The 17,002-nt window shown below is 42.1% G+C and overlaps 1 protein-coding gene across 2 annotated transcripts; it reads left to right on the top strand.

Moving 5' to 3' along the window:
* Positions 1 to 29: 29 nt before the first annotated feature.
* ak6 (adenylate kinase 6) lies at positions 30 to 14,630 on the top strand. Of its 2 annotated transcripts, none has more exons than XM_059969412.1 (5): positions 30 to 131; positions 3,233 to 3,325; positions 4,811 to 4,869; positions 8,510 to 8,655; positions 9,960 to 14,630. In XM_059969412.1, the coding sequence occupies exons 1-5, from the start codon at positions 101 to 103 to the stop codon at positions 10,147 to 10,149; spliced, it is 519 nt and encodes a 172-aa protein (XP_059825395.1). In that variant the 5' UTR covers positions 30 to 100; the 3' UTR covers positions 10,150 to 14,630. The 2 variants fall into 2 exon arrangements, with proteins under 2 accessions (XP_059825395.1, XP_059825394.1); XM_059969411.1 differs by lacking the exon at positions 30 to 131 and adding an exon at positions 1,347 to 1,381.
* The last annotated feature ends 2,372 nt before the right edge of the window (positions 14,631 to 17,002 follow it).

Raw genomic sequence — 17,002 nt, 5'->3', positions numbered from 1 at the left:
TTCTGATTATTCCGGCAGTGAGCCGAACGAGCCGTGACGCAGAGGGAGGCGGCTCAAGTCGAGCGAAAGACCCCACGGGTGGGTGCTCGTGTCTATCAGCATGGAGAGACGGCCGAATATCCTCCTCACAGGTGAGGGGTGTGGGTCTGTATGGGGTCTGGGGTGTAAGTGTGTGGCGTCTTTCAGCATGGAGAGACGGCCTTATCTCCTCACAGGTGAGGGGTATGGGTCTGTATGGGGTCTGGGGTGTAAGTGTGTGGCGTCTTTCAGCATGGAGAGACGGCCGAATATCCTCCTCACAGGTGAGGGGTGTGGGTCTGTATGGGGTCTGGCGTGTAAGTGTGTGGCGTCTTTCAGCATGGAGAGACGGCCGAATATCCTCCTCACAGGTGAAGGGTGTGGGTCTGAGTTTGAGTAGGGGGATCAGGGGTTTACCTGTGTGGTTTCTGTCATTTATGGAGAGACGGCCTTATCTCCTCACAGGTGAGGGGTGTGGGTCTGTATGGGGTCTGGCGTGTAAGTGTGTGGCGTCTTTCAGCATGGAGAGACGGCCGAATATCCTCCTCACAGGTGAAGGGTGTGGGTCTGAGTTTGAGTAGGGGGATCAGGGGTTTACCTGTGTGGTTTCTGTCATTTATGGAGAGACGGCCTTATCTCCTCACAGGTGAGGGGTGTGGGTCTGTATGGGGTCTGGCGTGTAAGTGTGTGGCGTCTTTCAGCATGGAGAGACGGCCGAATATCCTCCTCACAGGTGAGGGGTGTGGGTCTGTATGGGGTCTGGCGTGTAAGTGTGTGGCGTCTTTCAGCATGGAGAGACGGCCGAATATCCCCCTCACAGGTGAAGGGTGTGGGTCTGAGTTTGAGTAGGGGGATCAGGGGTTTACCTGTGTGGTTTCTGTCATTTATGGAGAGACGGCCTTATCTCCTCACAGGTGAGGGGTGTGGGTCTGTATGGGGTCTGGCGTGTAAGTGTGTGGCGTCTTTCAGCATGGAGAGACGGCCGAATATCCTCCTCACAGGTGAAGGGTGTGGGTCTGAGTTTGAGTAGGGGGATCAGGGGTTTACCTGTGTGGTTTCTGTCATTTATGGAGAGACGGCCTTATCTCCTCACAGGTGAGGGGTGTGGGTCTGTATGGGGTCTGGCGTGTAAGTGTGTGGCGTCTTTCAGCATGGAGAGACGGCCGAATATCCTCCTCACAGGTGAAGGGTGTGGGTCTGAGTTTGAGTAGGGGGATCAGGGGTTTACCTGTGTGGTTTCTGTCATTTATGGAGAGACGGCCTTATCTCCTCACAGGTGAGGGGTGTGGGTCTGTATGGGGTCTGGCGTGTAAGTGTGTGGCGTCTTTCAGCATGGAGAGACGGCCGAATATCCTCCTCACAGGTGAAGGGTGTGGGTCTGAGTTTGAGTAGGGGGATCAGGGGTTTACCTGTGTGGTTTCTGTCATTTATGGAGAGACGGCCTTATCTCCTCACAGGTGAGGGGTGTGGGTCTGTATGGGGTCTGGCGTGTAAGTGTGTGGCGTCTTTCAGCATGGAGAGACGCTGAATATCCTCCTCACAGGTGGGGGGTTTGGGTCTGTGTATGGGGGTCAGGGATTTAAGTGTGATGTCTGTCACTATGGAGAGATGCCGAATATTGTCCTCACAGGTCGGAGGTGTGGGTCTGTGTATGGGGGTCAGGGGTTTACGTGTGTGGTGTCTGTCACCATAGAGAGATGCTGAATAACCTCCTCACAGGTTAGGGGGGTGGGGGGTCTGTATGGGGTCATGAGTTTATATGTATGAGGCGTGTATGTGCGTGGTGTCTTATCACGTAGAGATAGCCAAATGTCCTCATCGTGCGGGAGTGGGATGTATCGGGGAAGGAGGGACAGGAATTGTGAGTAACCATAGAGGGACCCCCGGATTTCTTTCTGAAAGATGTGTGGGGAGGGGGGTTGCTTTGGGGTGAGATTGTGGTAGGGGTAGGGAGTGGTGTGTGATGGGTTGTCTGGGTAGGGTAAAAGAGGGCAAGCTAGTTTAGTTTAACCATTGCTTGTGCATGGGGTGAGTTTTTTTTCGGGGCAAAAATCAATATGCTGGTGGAAACAGAAAAATCTGCTTGTTGCTCAAAATGCTGGAGGAGTCAGTGGGTAGAGGAGTGGAGGCAAATGGCATAAAAGTGGGGGGGCAGTATATATTCCCAGTGAGGATTTACATTTGTCTAGTATTGTTAAAGTTTCTAAGGGTGCTACAACATCTGACAACTGAGATAAGCTACATGGAATGTTCCCTCTACTCTGCTAGTTATAACTTCAGAACGCTCTTTCTGTTACATTGGCTTCTGGTTTCTCCCCCCTTCCATTCCATCCATGATGAAGGGTCTCAGCCCAAAATGTTAACTGTTTATTCCCCTCTATTTGCTGCCTGATCTGCTGAATTCCTCCAGCGTTTGTGTTTGTTGTTCTGTTACACTATTGAGTAGGTTAGGATTTTATTTCTTAGAACACAGAAGATTGAGAGGAGATTTGAAGGAGGTTAAAAAAATTATGAAGGGTATAGACAGTTTTCCCATGGAGGTTGGGTGGGACTACAACAAGACGTAATGGGTTAAGGGTGAAAGGTGAAATGCTTAAGGGGAACATGAGGGGAAACTTCTTCACTCAGAGGGTTGTGAGAGAGTGGAACAAGCTGCCAGCAGAAGTGTTGCGTGCAAGTTACATTGCATTATACAGGGAAAAGTACAAAGACAGAACTCCCAGAAGTAGTGAAGGCTGAAGGAAATGGGGAAGTAAAATAAAGCTAGCATTAATTTTCAAAACATTGTAATAGAGGTTAGCAAGCTTGAAAATTGATTCATTTCAAGGATCTAATGATATTTGATAGTGGTGACTTCAGAGATGGTGATATACTTTTTATCTGCCAAAGTTTAAAAAAATGCTGCAATGGTTCCTGTATATTGAAGGGTCCCAAATGTAATCACAAAGGAGAGAGAGAGAGAGACAAAAGAAACTGGAAATTTAAAACTTGTCAGCTCAATGAGATAGTGGGAGAAGATACTGGAATCTATCATAAAGTCTGTGATTATGAACCACCATGAAAAGAATAATACAATTGTGTGAAACTGTAAATCCTCGTGGGAGAGAGAAAGCATTGATGTTGTGCATTGTGACACTACACTCTGGAAGGTAGGTGGGGAGTATTCCCACAGGGATGCTGTAACAATCGGTCACAGCAGTCTTTATCCTGGCAGGTACTCCAGGTGTTGGGAAAACCACCCTCGGTAAAGAGTTAGCTGGAAGAACTGGACTGACGTATGTGAATGTGGGAGAACTGGCAAAGGAAGGTGAGTATAGATTTGCATCTTGCAATTACGGGAACAGTCATGAGCTATGGTGGTTTGTAGCCAGGTCATATAACACATGAAAACATTTCTAAAAATCTACATCGCTTCACTAAGTGATACTAGCAATTCTCAAAAAGTTTGAATTTCATTTTTAAAAAAAGGATTGATATCGCAGCTCCAGAATATGTACTTCCATTCCCAGTAAGCACTAATATATTTCCTTTTTTAAATTTTCAGCAAATTAAAGCCAGTGACAGGAAACATCATTTGACATAAATTAATTTAGCTCCATTAATTAAAGGATGTTCACACTACTGAATTTTCAGCAGCTGCAGAAAAGATTTACAGTGTCTGGACAAATTGCCTAATGTTTGACTAAATGACAAAATTGACTGAATGTTTGCATTACTAAAAATGACAATTAAATATTTCAAAAAATATGTAAAGTCTTTGTACTAAGTGTGACATTTCATAAACTGTAATAACAGGATGTAAGTGATGAAATGTTTGTCCTGTAAAGCAATTGATTTTAGAAACAATTACCTTAGCTTACTTGATGGATTTCCTTATTTAAACGTAATAGTGAATGTTGTGTTCAGGTGAAGGCATGAACATTTTGAGTTTAGATAGAAAAAACCTCTGGGTGGTGATGACCATTGCTTGATACTGTTGTGTGGTAATTCTCGCCCTGATTTTATATGCAGTGGATTCTGGTTGATTGGGCCATTAGTTAATCGGGACAACTCTTAAAAAAACAAAAATAAATCAACAAAATAGCCAGATTCGCTCTGTTTATTTGGGACACTATGCAGCTTGATCAGGAGACATTTTTTTGTCACTGATGTCAGTGATTTTTGTCACTGATGGATGACTTAATAAAGAGTGAGACAATTCACAACTGTTTTGCTCACAGCAGTTTCAAGCATTCAGGTTTGGAGATGCCAGAAATGGCCAGGGGTGGAATTGAAACAATTTCACTACTTAAACAAGTTAGGAACTAAGAAGAATTTGAAAATAACAGCAATCTTCTTTAATGTTACAATTAAAATGAAGATATGGAGGATACAATCGTTGAGAGCACTGTCTAAAGGCAGTCCACTATCTGCACTCAGTGTCTCTGCCAGTTTTGCTCACTTACAGTCAATCGAAAATATACATTTTCGTACAGTGAATAATTCCTCCATCAATAACTATTAGGAACTAATACAGTTTTCCAGTACTGTAGTAGTATTGGTAATGTTCTAATTTATTTTCATTTAAATACTAAATTTGTTAACTCAATTTGTCATTTTTATACCTTTTTAAGTATAAAACTTTTGCAAAATGTACTGGTCCTGATGTGTCCCAATTACCTGGAATTATATTATGTATCAATATGAGTTTAATATTTGTGAATGTATCTGTACCTTTCTCTCCTAATGGATGTTGCTAGTCAGGAGACAGCTATAAACCAGTCTGTTTTTTCTATAAACCATATCTGCAAAGGTCAGCTGTATGAAGGCTATGATGAAGAATATTCGTGTCCCATTCTGGATGAAGACAGGGTGAGTATTGCAATAGAAAACTTACTATCATCCACAATGCATTTCAAACATCTGCCCATTTATTTTGTGTTGATTTGTTCAATCCCAAACGTCAGCTTAAATCAAGGAACTTGAGGCTATCAGACAGGAACTTGGAAGCATAAATTAGAAACAGATGTTCTCAGGGAAATGTACGGAAGAAATGTGGCAGATGTTCAGGGGATATTTGCATGGAGTTCTGTATAGGTACATTCCAATGAGACAGGGAAAGGATGGTAGGGTACAGAAACTGTGGTGTACAAGGCTGTTCACATCATGTCACTTTTTATTGTCATTTCGACCATAACTGCTGGTACAGTGCACAGTAAAAATGAGGCAACGTTTTTCAGAACCATGGTGCTACATGAAACAATACAAAAACTCCACTTAACTACGTAAAACAACACAGAAAAAACTACACTAGACTATAGACCAACCCCGGACTACATAAAGTGCACAAAACAGTGCAGGCATTACCATAAATAATAAACAAGACAATAGGCACAGTAGAGGGCAGTAAGTTGGTGTCAGTCCAGGCTCTGGGTATTGAGGAGTCTGATAGCTTGGGGGAAGAAATCTAGTCAAGAAGAAAAGAGCTTATGAAAGGTTCAAAAAGCTAGGTAATGAAAGAGAGCTAGAAGATTATAAGGCTAGCAGGAAGGAGCTCAAGAAAGAACTTAGGAGAGTCAGAAGTGGCCATGAGAAGGCCTTGGCGGACAGGATTAAGGAAAACCCCAAGGCATTCTTCAAGTATGTGAAGAGTAAGAGGATAAGACATGAGAGAATAGCACCAATCAAGTGTGACAGTGGAAAAGTGTGTATGGAACCAGAGGGGATAGCAGAGGTACTTAATGAATACTTTGCTTCAGTATTCACTACAGAAAAGGATCTTGGTGATTGTAGGGATGACTTACAGTGGACTGAAAAGCTTGAGCATGTAGATATTAAGAAAGAAGATGTGCTGGAGCTTTTGGAAAGCATCAAGTTGGATAAGTTACCAGGACCAGATGAGATGTACCCTAGGCTACTGTGGGAGGCGAGGGAGGAGATTGCTAAGCCTCTGGTGATGATCTTTGCATCATCAATGGGGACGGGAGAGGTTCCCGAAGATTGGAGGGTTTCAGATGTTGTTCCATTATTCAAGAAAGGGAGTAGAGATAGCCTAGGAATTTATTGACCAGTGATTCTTACTTCAGTAGTTGGTAAGTTGATGGAGAAGATCCTGAGAGGCAGGATTTATGAATATTTGTAGAGGCATAATATGATTAGAAATTGTCAGCATGGCTTTGTGAAAGGCAGGTCGTGCCTTACGAGCCTGATTGAATATTTTGAAGATGTGACTAAACATATTGATGGAGGTAGAGCAGTAGATGTAGTGTATATGGATTTCAGCAAGGCATTTGACAAGATAACCCCATGCAAGGCTTATTGAGAAAGTAAGGAGGCATGGGATCCAAAGGGAAATTGCTTTGAGGATCCAGAACTGGTTTGCTCACAGAAGGCAATGAGTGATTGTCGATGAGTCATATTCTGTATGGAGGTCGGTCACGAGTGGAGTACCTCAGGGATCTGTTCTGGGCCCCTTACTCTTTGTGATTTTTATAAATGACTTGGATGAAGAAGTGGAGAAGTACTTTCAAATCTCTTACTATCTTTCCTTACGGTTAGTCCTGACGAAGGGTCGGCCCGAAACGTCGACAGCGCTTTTGTGTGTGTTGTTGCTTGAATTTCCAGCATCTGCAGATTTCCTCGTGTTTGAAGAAGTGGAGGGATGGGTTAGTACATTTGCTGATGACACAAAGGTTGGAAGTGTTGTGGATAGTGTGGAGAGCTGTCAGAGGTTGAAGCAGGACATTGATAGGATGCAAAACTGGGCTGAGAAGTGGCAGATGGAGTTCAACCCAGATAATTGTGAAATGATTCATTTTGGTAGGTCAAGTATGATGGCAGAATATAGTACTAACGGTAAGACTTGGCAGTGTGGAGGATCAGAGGGATCTTGGGCTCCGAGTCCATAGGACACTCAAAGCTACTGCGCAGATTGATTCTGTGGTTAAGAAGGCGTATGGTGTATTGGCCTTCATCAATCGTGGAATTGAATTCAGGAGCCGAGAGGTAATGTTGCAGCTGTATAGGACCCTGGTCAGACCCCACTTGGAGTACTGTGCTTAGTTCTGGTCGCCTCACTACAGGAAGGATGTGGAAACCATAGAAAGAGTGGAGAGATTTACAAGGATGTTGCCTGAATTGGGGAGCATGCCTTATGAGAATAGTTTGAGTGAACTCGGCCCTTTTTCCTTTGAGCAATGGAGGATGAGAGGTGACCTGATAGAGGTGTATACGATGGTGAGAGGCATTGATTGTGTGGATCTTTAGAGGCTGTTTCCCAGGGCTGAAATGGCTAACATGAGAGGGCACAGTTTTAAGGTGCTTGGAAGTAGGTGCAGAGGAGAAATTGGGTAAATTTTTTTATGCAGAGTGGTGAGTGTATGGCTGCTGGCGATGGTGGTGGAGGCGGATACGATAGGGTCTTTTAAGAGACTCCTGGACAGGCATATGGAGCTCAGAAAAATAGAGGGCTGTGGGTAACCCTAGGTAATTTCTCAGGTAAGGACATGTTCGGCACAGCTTTGTGGGCCAAAGGGCCTGTATTGTGCTGTAGGTTTTCTATGTTTCTAACCAGGAAAGTTAGACTTCTTTACATAATCGTGTATGAGCATTGGAATAGAGCAGGGAAGGAATCAACTAAGTTGTAAAACAACCAGGTTGTACTTGTTGCCTGAATGAAACCTTGGATTTTCATTCCTTAGCAACACATACAAAATTCTGGAGGAACTCAGCAGGTTAGGCAGCACCTGCTCAGCCCCTCCAGCATTCTTTGTGTGTTGCTTTCAATTTTCAACATCTCTCATTTTTATGACTTTCAGTCCTTGCCCTGTCCACTATCAATAATATTTTTATTTTCTGTGTTTTGGGTAGGATTTGGGTTTCAACATTTGTTGTTTATTAAATAACTGAACCAAGATATCTCTGGCTTGTTCTACCCTCACCACAAACTTCCATAGTTGCACAGTGGAGAGTATACTAACTGGCTGTATCACGGCCTGATATAGAAACACCAATGCCCAGGAACAGAAAAGTCTACAGAAAGTGGTGGATACAGCCCAGTACATCACAGGCAAGGTCATCCCCACCATTGAGCACATCTATAAGGAGCTCTGCTACAAGAAAGCAGCATCACCCGCCATCCAGGACATGCTTTCTTCTCGCTGCTACTAACGGAGAAGGTACAGAAGCCATAGGTCTTACACCATCGGGTTGAGGAAAAGTTATTGAATTGGTGTGAATAACTTCAATCACCACATTCTGCAACTTGTACTTTCACTTTCAGTGACTCTTTACAACTCATTCTTGGTATTAATAGTATTTTTTTTTATTTGCACAATTTGTCTTTTGCTCATTGGTTATCTGTAAGTCTTTGTTTAATTATAGATTTTTTCATAAATTCCACATTTCCTGTAAACATCTGCAAGAAAATAAATCCCAAGTTAGTATATGGTAACTGATTAAACATTCATAATATTTTGGCTTTTGACTTTGACTAATGGAACTTGCTTTGTAGGTGATTGACGAACTTGAGGAGAAGATGAATGAAGGTGGGGTAATTGTGGATTACCATGGGTGTGACTTCTTCCCAGAGCGATGGTTCCACATTGTCTTTGTCCTTCGAACAGACAACTCAATCTTGTATGACAGATTAGAAAACAGGTACTGGGTTTGCCTATTCCTCTAACATGCAGTGTTCTCAAAGTAGTTCATTGTACATGTACTGTTACCCCTAAAAAAAAATCACCCTAGTTACTCATTAGTTGAACTGATCTTTAGGAAATTGCAGAGAAAGGTGATATAAGGGTTTTGGGGAGAAGGCAGAAGATTGGGGCTGAAGGAAATGGCTCAGCTATGATGAAATGGCAGAGCAGGCTCGGTGGGTTAAATGGCTTAATTCTACTATTTTCTCCCCGTGAGAACATGGCTTCCCTCTGGGCTGAACAGTTTCCTCCCATATTCCAAAGGTGTCGGGGTTAGAGTTGGTAAGCCATGGGCAGCTATGATAGCGGCAGAAGCATGACAACACTTGTGAGCTGCCTCCAGTACATCCTCGGACTGTGTTAGTTGTTTCTGTAAATGGCAAATAAAGCTAATCTCTAAATCTTTATAATTCTGGATTATGTTAATCTGAACCATTGTCTTTGATTGACTGAGAAAACTTAGACATTCGGTTTAGAAGGCAAGATGGTCTACTGATATCTCCACAATTACTGCTCATGCTGTCTCACTAAAGTGAGTAAAAATTTACTTCATGTGATGATAAACATTTCTACTGTTTCACCATCCTATGATGGAAACATGAAAATTCCATTCCTAAATAGTGGGATTGAAATAAGAAGTCAACCCATCAATTTGCCTTCTCTGTAATCTGGACAGAAGTAAGAAGCTACTTGCTTCTTACCTACTGCCTGTTAAGCTGCTGGCGGTTAGGGCAGTAATGAAGGTCCCCCATCTGTGGTGTTCAGGGCTTCCTTCATCGTGTTAGTAGCTTCCTCTTGGTTTTCGCTACTGTCAGTCATGCAAGTCCTGAGTGGAGACTCAGGAATACCGTCGCACTTGGGATTCGTCATTGCTGATTCTGTAACTTTTTTTTACCAGTCAGGGTTGTTAGCCCTGAGCTGAACCCTCCGAACTTGGAGGACTGGAGGACCACTCTTAGTCTGTCCTTTACCCTTTGACTAGTTTGGCACGGGTGACCCTACCAAGAGCCAAATCATAAAGCCTTGACTCCAGCCAACATAGCTGTTCAGGCCATTGAGCCATGCAAGCCTCTGAACTATGACAAGGTTGTAGTCATTTTGGAGGTTGAACCTCATCACTTGTATGAAAAGTGCTCTGAGTATCAGTATTAAACGTGTTAGTCTTTGCTTTGCTCATGTTGCTTATAACATGTAACAAACCAAATTTCTTTGATCAAAAGGGCCCTCATTATAATTGTTTAATTTTTGTTTATCGTTCTTCAGGGGTTACAGTGGGAAGAAACTTCAAGACAACATACAGTGTGAGATTTTCCAGACCATATATGAAGAGGCAATGGAATCCTACCAAGAGGAGATAGTGCATCAGCTGGCCAGCAACATGCCCGAGGACATGGAAAGAAACTTGGAACAGATTGTACAGTGGGTTGAACAGTGGAAGAAAGATAACAATTAAATGCTAGCAATTAAGGACGGTTTTGGGTTTTCCAAGCTGGGGTCCATGGACCCTTTGCTTAATGGTATTGGTCCATGGCATAAAATAGGTTGGGAACCCCTGGCTTTAGAAGATTGATTGCTGGCTTAAAGAGAAACTAGTTTGTTGAGACAGCTGGTTTTCATCGGGCTGTCTGTAACAATGTGAAAGAGCACAGTGGAAAACACAAAACATTTTGACTGTACAGATATTTGCTTGTGTATTTAAAAACAGAATTGTATAATGATCAATGCAGACATTTTGCTATTAAACCAAGATGTATAAGTCAATATTGTTAAAGCTGATAAAGAATTGAAGAAATATCATTGCTTTTCATTTACAGGTTGCATTTGCTCTCAGTTCTGTAGGAACTAAATACTGTTTGGCTGATAGATTTGGTTGTCTGTTGTATCCAACAATGACAGATTTGTGCAGTTCTTCTGTTAGATGATTTGAATTGCACAAACAAACCCGTGCAGGAGAGTTTATAAAGTGGAAAAGCCATTGCACTTTGGCTCTCTTGACCTTGAAAGTCCGGGTCCAGTGGTACAAGTCGTCATCACAACTGCGATCTTCATTGGTTGCAGTGACTTCTTCTGTGTCTGGTCGTGCCGTTTCTCTGTATGAAGTGTTGAGGAAATGCCCGCCACTCTCACTTGATCTCATCCACCCAATCTGCCAGGGCTGACTTTCCGTGCTAGGACAGGCATGTCCCTTATATAGTTATGATAAACATACAAAAACAAAGATATGGACAACCAAGCTGTGTGCTGAAGTTGCAGGATTGCTTGTGATGAGGAACTTGCCAATGAACCAACTGTTCATTGGACTGTACCGTCATTTCTGGGTCAGAAAGTTGTGAGTTAAAGTCATCAAAGTTCAAAGTAAAATCTTATCAGGGTACATACGACCCTGAGATTCTTTTTCCTGCACGCAATTTCTGCATTTCCTACTTAGCAAATGTATAGAACAGTACCTGTAAACAGGATCAATGAACATGAACTGGCCCAAGTCATGTTCCATAGACTTGAGCCAGTAACAGAAGGAAATATTCCAGAGCAATCTTGAGGGAGCTTTGCACTGGTGTAAATGCCTTTGATTTAAATGTGTTTATCTTTGAGATGCACCTGGGTGAAGAAAAGTATTGTTATTTTTGTTACTGAATTGGAAATTTATAATTAGAGCTATTCTATCAATGTAAAAAATTAACTATTCGTACAGATTCAGTACTTTAGAGTGGAAGATATTTAAGCCATGAAAAAGAAAGTTAAAATGATAATGCAAAACATATAGTAGCTATCATATATTTTGTAATTTGACCTCTAAAGTGCAATAATGTGATTTTGTTATAAACAAATTTGGTGGCACGACACATGATGATGTCTCTTCGAGCACTTCTATTTACAGTGCTAGAAAGTTTGTGAACCCTGTAGAATTTTCTCTTTCTGCATAAATATGACCTAAGGTGTGATCAGATCTTCATGTAAGTCCTAAAACTAGATAGAGAACCCAGTTAGAGAAATAATCGCAAAAACATTATACATGTTCACTTATTTATTGAGAAAATTGATCCAATATTACATGTATTTATTGGAAAAAGTATGCGAACCTCTGGGTTAGTGTCTACTGCAAAAGCTATTTGGAGTCGGGTGTTCCAGTCAATGAGATGGGATTGGAGGTGTGGGTTGTAGAGGTGCCCTGCCCTACGAAAAAGAAACATAAAGTCAGGTTACTGACAGAGCCTGCTCTTCTCAAGAAAGATCTGTTTATCTGCACCATGCCTCAATCAAAACACCTTTCAGAAGACCTTAAAAGAAGAATTGTAGAGATGCATGAAGCTGGAAAAGGCTACAAAAGCATTTCTGAAGACCTGAGTGTTCATCAGTCCACAATAAGAGAAATTGTCTACAAATGGAGGAAGCTCAGTCCTGTTGCTACTTTCCCTAGGAGTGGGCATCCTGCAAAGATCACACCAAGAGCACCACGTGCTATGCTGAAGGAGGTGAGAAAGAATCTAAGGGTAACAGCAAAAGACCTGAAGAAATAGGGGGTTTTTTTTTCCTTTTTTCTTTCAAAAAATATTAACTTTAATTTTTCTTACTGATATATTGTTTAGCTTTGTTAATCAGTTATTTGCTAATTTAATTCTTCATTGTATATAATGACATTAATGTATCTTTTTGTTGATCTTCAATAATAAAAAAGATTTTAAAATGAGAATGTACAGGTTGGTGGTAGGGAGTGCAAGCTTGTGTGATGCTGTTGAAGTATCAGCACTAGTAACTCCAAATATATTCTTTAGGTGGCAGAAGTACACCAGGGAGAGAAACTGGCAATTATGGAGTACAGATAAAGTGGGCTAATTTATTCTGGATGGTGCCCAGCTCCTGAGTGCAGTTGGAGTTTCCCCTGTTCAACCAATTAGAGCTATTTGGGTAGCAGATAAGTGATATAGTTACCACAACAATTTACAGTGTGCCAGCTGTAAGACTGGGGTTGGATTCCAGCTGCAGTCTGTAAGGAGTTTGTACACGCTCCTGGTGACTGCCTGGGTTTCCTCCCACATTCTAGAGACGTACAAGTTAGGGCTGGTATGTTGAGAGCATACTAGGTTGACACCAGAAGCATGGCAACACTTCTGGGCTGCCCAGCGCAGTGCTCGCGATTTGACACAACACATTTCACTGTATGCTTCAATGTACATGTGAAAAATAAAGGTAATCTTGAAGAAATAAATGAATATAATATAAGAAATAATATGATTTTTTTCATAGGGCTTGGAGCCTGGCATGCCTCAATGACCTGGAGAGCTGGAGCCAGGGCTCTATGCTTTAGCTCTTGGTAGCGTCAGCCATGGCAAACTGGTCAAAGCGTAGAGGCCGTAGTAAAAGTCCTTCAGGTTCAGAGTTTTAGTTCAAGGCTAACAACCCTGTTTGGTAAAACAAAACTGATATCGAAACAGCAATGAAGAATCCTTCAATATCTATGTGTGACTGTATGGACAGACAGAGATGGAGCACCTTCATTGCTGCCCTAAACACCAGTGGTGTAATGGGCAGTAAATAAGTCATTTCTTTAATCTGTTCCATTCTGATCCTCTCATCGTGAAATACTTATGTGAGGCAATACAATCTGTGTGCACAATTAGAAACATAGAAAACCTACAGCACAATACAGGCCCTTCAGCCCACAAAGCTGTGGGCCTTACTTCAGAAGTTACCTAGGGTTACCCATAGCCCTCTATTTTTCTAAGCACCATGTACCTACCTCCATCTCTCTCTTGTCCATAGGGTCACACACAGATATAGAAAGATTCTTCATTGCTGTTTCGATATCAATTTTGTTTTACCAGTCGGTTATTACCCTGAGCTGAAAGGATCAGGACTTTAAATATAATATATAAAACTTATATAAAAATATAAGAGTGTTAACTTCCAGGTCTACTAGGTTCATTCAAAGTGGAAAAATATTAAAGCCTGATTCTCTAAATTGCAGGGAAAGTGAGGAGAGGAAGGGATGAAAGGAAAGGACTGTTGTAGGGAGCTCAAATGTCAAAAAAGATAATAATGGAGTGAAGTGAAAGGATTTGGGAATGGGATAAGTGAAAAAACCCCGTACCATGTTTATTATCACTGACCTATAGAACATTACAGCACAGTACAGGCCCTTCAGCCTGCGATGCTGTGCTGACCGTATACCCTACTCTAACACCAATCTAACTCTTCCTTCTTGTGTTGCTCTGCATTTTTCTATCATCCATGTTCTTATCTAAGAGCCTCTGAAATGTTCCTAATGTATCTGCCTCTGCCACCACCCCTGCCAGTGCATTCCAGCACCCATCACTATGTGTAAAGAACTTATCTCTGACATTCCCACCCCACCCCTATATTTTTTGTCACATTCACCTTAAAGTTATGCCCCCTCATACTAGCCATTTCTGCCTGGGAAAAAGGCTCTGCCTGTCCAATCGTTCTATGCCTGTAATCTATTTTGTTAAGAGTAGATTTTTCAGACCTCTCCTGGCACTGTCAACTCTCTGACTCTCATTGGATAGGGATCACCAGGTTGCATGTGAATGAGCATTCTTTGAGAGGAGGTGGGTTCTCTGAGACCCTCAGTGCTGACTGTTGCTGCTGTGCAGTTTGCCGCTGAAATTTTCCGAAACTGGTGGAGTTAGTTCAGTGGTCAGTGGCACCTGGCGTGCTGTGTTACAGCCCTTGGCAAGGGTAACTGCAGTAATGTTGCATTAACCAAAGCTTGGTAAATACCGTATATTAAAACTTGTTCAACCTATGCGGTTTATCACACAGTTCTCCATCCGGGGAGCTGCATATTAAATAAGTCTGTGCCCTCTGTAAGTAAAAACATAGTTTTGAGTATTGAAAGTTGAAATGTATCAGAAGCTGGAAATATAAGCGCCTTTGTAAAACTGTACATGGTAACCTCTTTAATAAACAAATTAACTAGACTGTAACACGTCTGACTCCTTTTTAATTCATCTTGTGTTTTGCATTATCTTTTGCATTATGCCTGTTTTTGCACACCTAGTCAAGATACCCTCTTGATGAAGGGTCTCAGCCCAAAATATCTCCATAGATGCTGCCTAACTTGCTGAGTTCCAGCAGCATTTTTGTGTGTGTGTTGCTCTGGAATCTCAACATCTGCACAATCTCCTGTGTTTAAATTCTGCCACCCACCTTTACCTGGATAATAATCTGTAATTCCCAACATAACAGCCAGGTCTTAGAATTTGAAAAAAAGTAACCACTCTACAGCAAATATGAAGAGAGAATTTAGGTTGCATTCTGGAATTTGCTTCCAATCTCTGTGAAACAGCCTAATGTTGGATGTCTAATTTGTTCAGACAGGAAAAGTCATCATTTGAAGTTAAAATTGGATAACATTGTAATGGTTTTCAGGAGTAAGTTATGCATTTCAGTAGGCAATTAAGCATTAACCACATCAGTGAGCCTGGGGTCATGTAAATCAGACCAGATAAAGATGGCAGATTTCCTTTCCTTAAAGACATCTGATAATTTGGGAAAATAACTAAAACATTAGGATTAAAAATGAATTAATTGATGCATATTTTGATTATGTGTGTTTTAAATTTCAGAATTTTTTCCAGCAGTTTGCCCTGCCCCACTGTACCACTGTCAGTGAACTTTGATGTCACTCCCGAGACTCACTCCAACAAGGTGCCAGGACGCTGGAGCAGGGGTCCGATCGCAGACCCGGTACTGAGCACACAGTGATATTAATTGAGTAACAAGTCCCAAGGTGCAAATAAAGTCAACATCAAAGTTCAGGCAGAGATCAAAACGTCCAGAGAAATCCAAAAACCAGAATTGGGAAACAAGCAGAGTCAACAGGCAGGCAGATACAAATGCTAGAAAGGCTCAGGAAAATTCACCAGCCCAATCTGGCAACAAGCAGGTGAAAACACAGGTCTGAAACACACTGAGCAATAAACAGAGAGGCAGATGATAGGCTGAGCACAATAAGATACAGGCGGCAAGAATACAGGTAATAATGAGAAACAGGTGAGAGACGGAGTACAGGGGCTGGAGTAGAGCAGGAGCACGTGGCAATACAAAACCACAGACTGACAGCTAGGGGGAAACACACAACAAGACAAAGTTCAACTGGAGGTACTGACACAAGGTTAATGTAAGTGTAATACGAAGCCAGTACAAGCACAGAGGCTTGGAACATACAAGTACCCACTTACTGCCAATATATAATTTTAAAGTATTTATTTCTGGTCTTTACTTTCTATCTTGAGGGAATGGTGAATTCATGTGTGGTAAACTATGTATACCTGTCTGGACACGCTCCTCTGCTGACTGCTCCTGTGGCTCCTCCCACAGACCCCTGTATAAAGGCGATTGGGGCACTGCTCCTCCCACAGTCTTCGAGATATCGTGCTCCCTTTTACTGTTAATAAAAGCCTATCGTTCACTTCCAGTCTCCTACAGTTATTGATGGTGCATCATCATGAAAGCATAACTCGCTGGTAGAAGTGCAAGACAGAATGGACTAAGTAACCAAAAGGTTGCTAATGAGACCAAAACCAATCCAGTGTAGCTGTAGGCAGGAACAGCTGGATGTGGAAAGAGCTGGATATTGGAAGAGATGTGTGTAGGAACAGTGTGTGAGGAGAGCTGTAGACAAGAACACTGTAGGAAGAGTTGTGGACAGGAACACTGTAGAAAGAGCTGTAGACAGTGTTACATGACCACGTTTTGTTCTGTGGGTGTCACTTTAAAAACACCTGAATGAGGAGGCACTATATATCAGTACATTGTTATATCAGTATAACAAGCTGTGACAGACTACTGGGACCTTCAGTAGAAGGAGAGGGAGAGAGTGGAAGTTTGGACTAAAAGCTGCTGGCAGTAGTGTGCTATGATATGAATGAAGTCCAATACGTTCCCATGCCCAAGATTGGGTTGATTGACGGCATATGGTGCATTGGATGAGTGACAGTCACTTCGGATGATCCGTATGTGGATTTTGTTGGAGTATCCTGTGGCCACCACTTTCCTTAACCCTTACCTGGATTCGGTGTGCTATGTGGTAACCACTTGTGCGAAGGTATATTCCGTGACTGTCACCTTGGGATGATTCTACATGGATTTTCGGAACGACTCGACGGTAAAGATCTTTGGCAACTGTTACTTTGTTTACCCAGCGTGGAGTCTGTGGAATTCTTTGTAATTGCCTCCTGTCTACATTTTAAAGTGGATTTACAAATCTTTCCCTTCATTTATTACTGGATTACTGGATCTTCCTAGTTTGCCATCTTAAGACTTTAAGAACTGTTCATAAGCGT

Source organism: Hypanus sabinus, chromosome 5, assembly GCF_030144855.1.
Source record: "Hypanus sabinus isolate sHypSab1 chromosome 5, sHypSab1.hap1, whole genome shotgun sequence".
NCBI lineage: Eukaryota > Metazoa > Chordata > Chondrichthyes > Myliobatiformes > Dasyatidae > Hypanus > Hypanus sabinus.
This window is presented reverse-complemented; position numbering and strand designations above follow the sequence as displayed.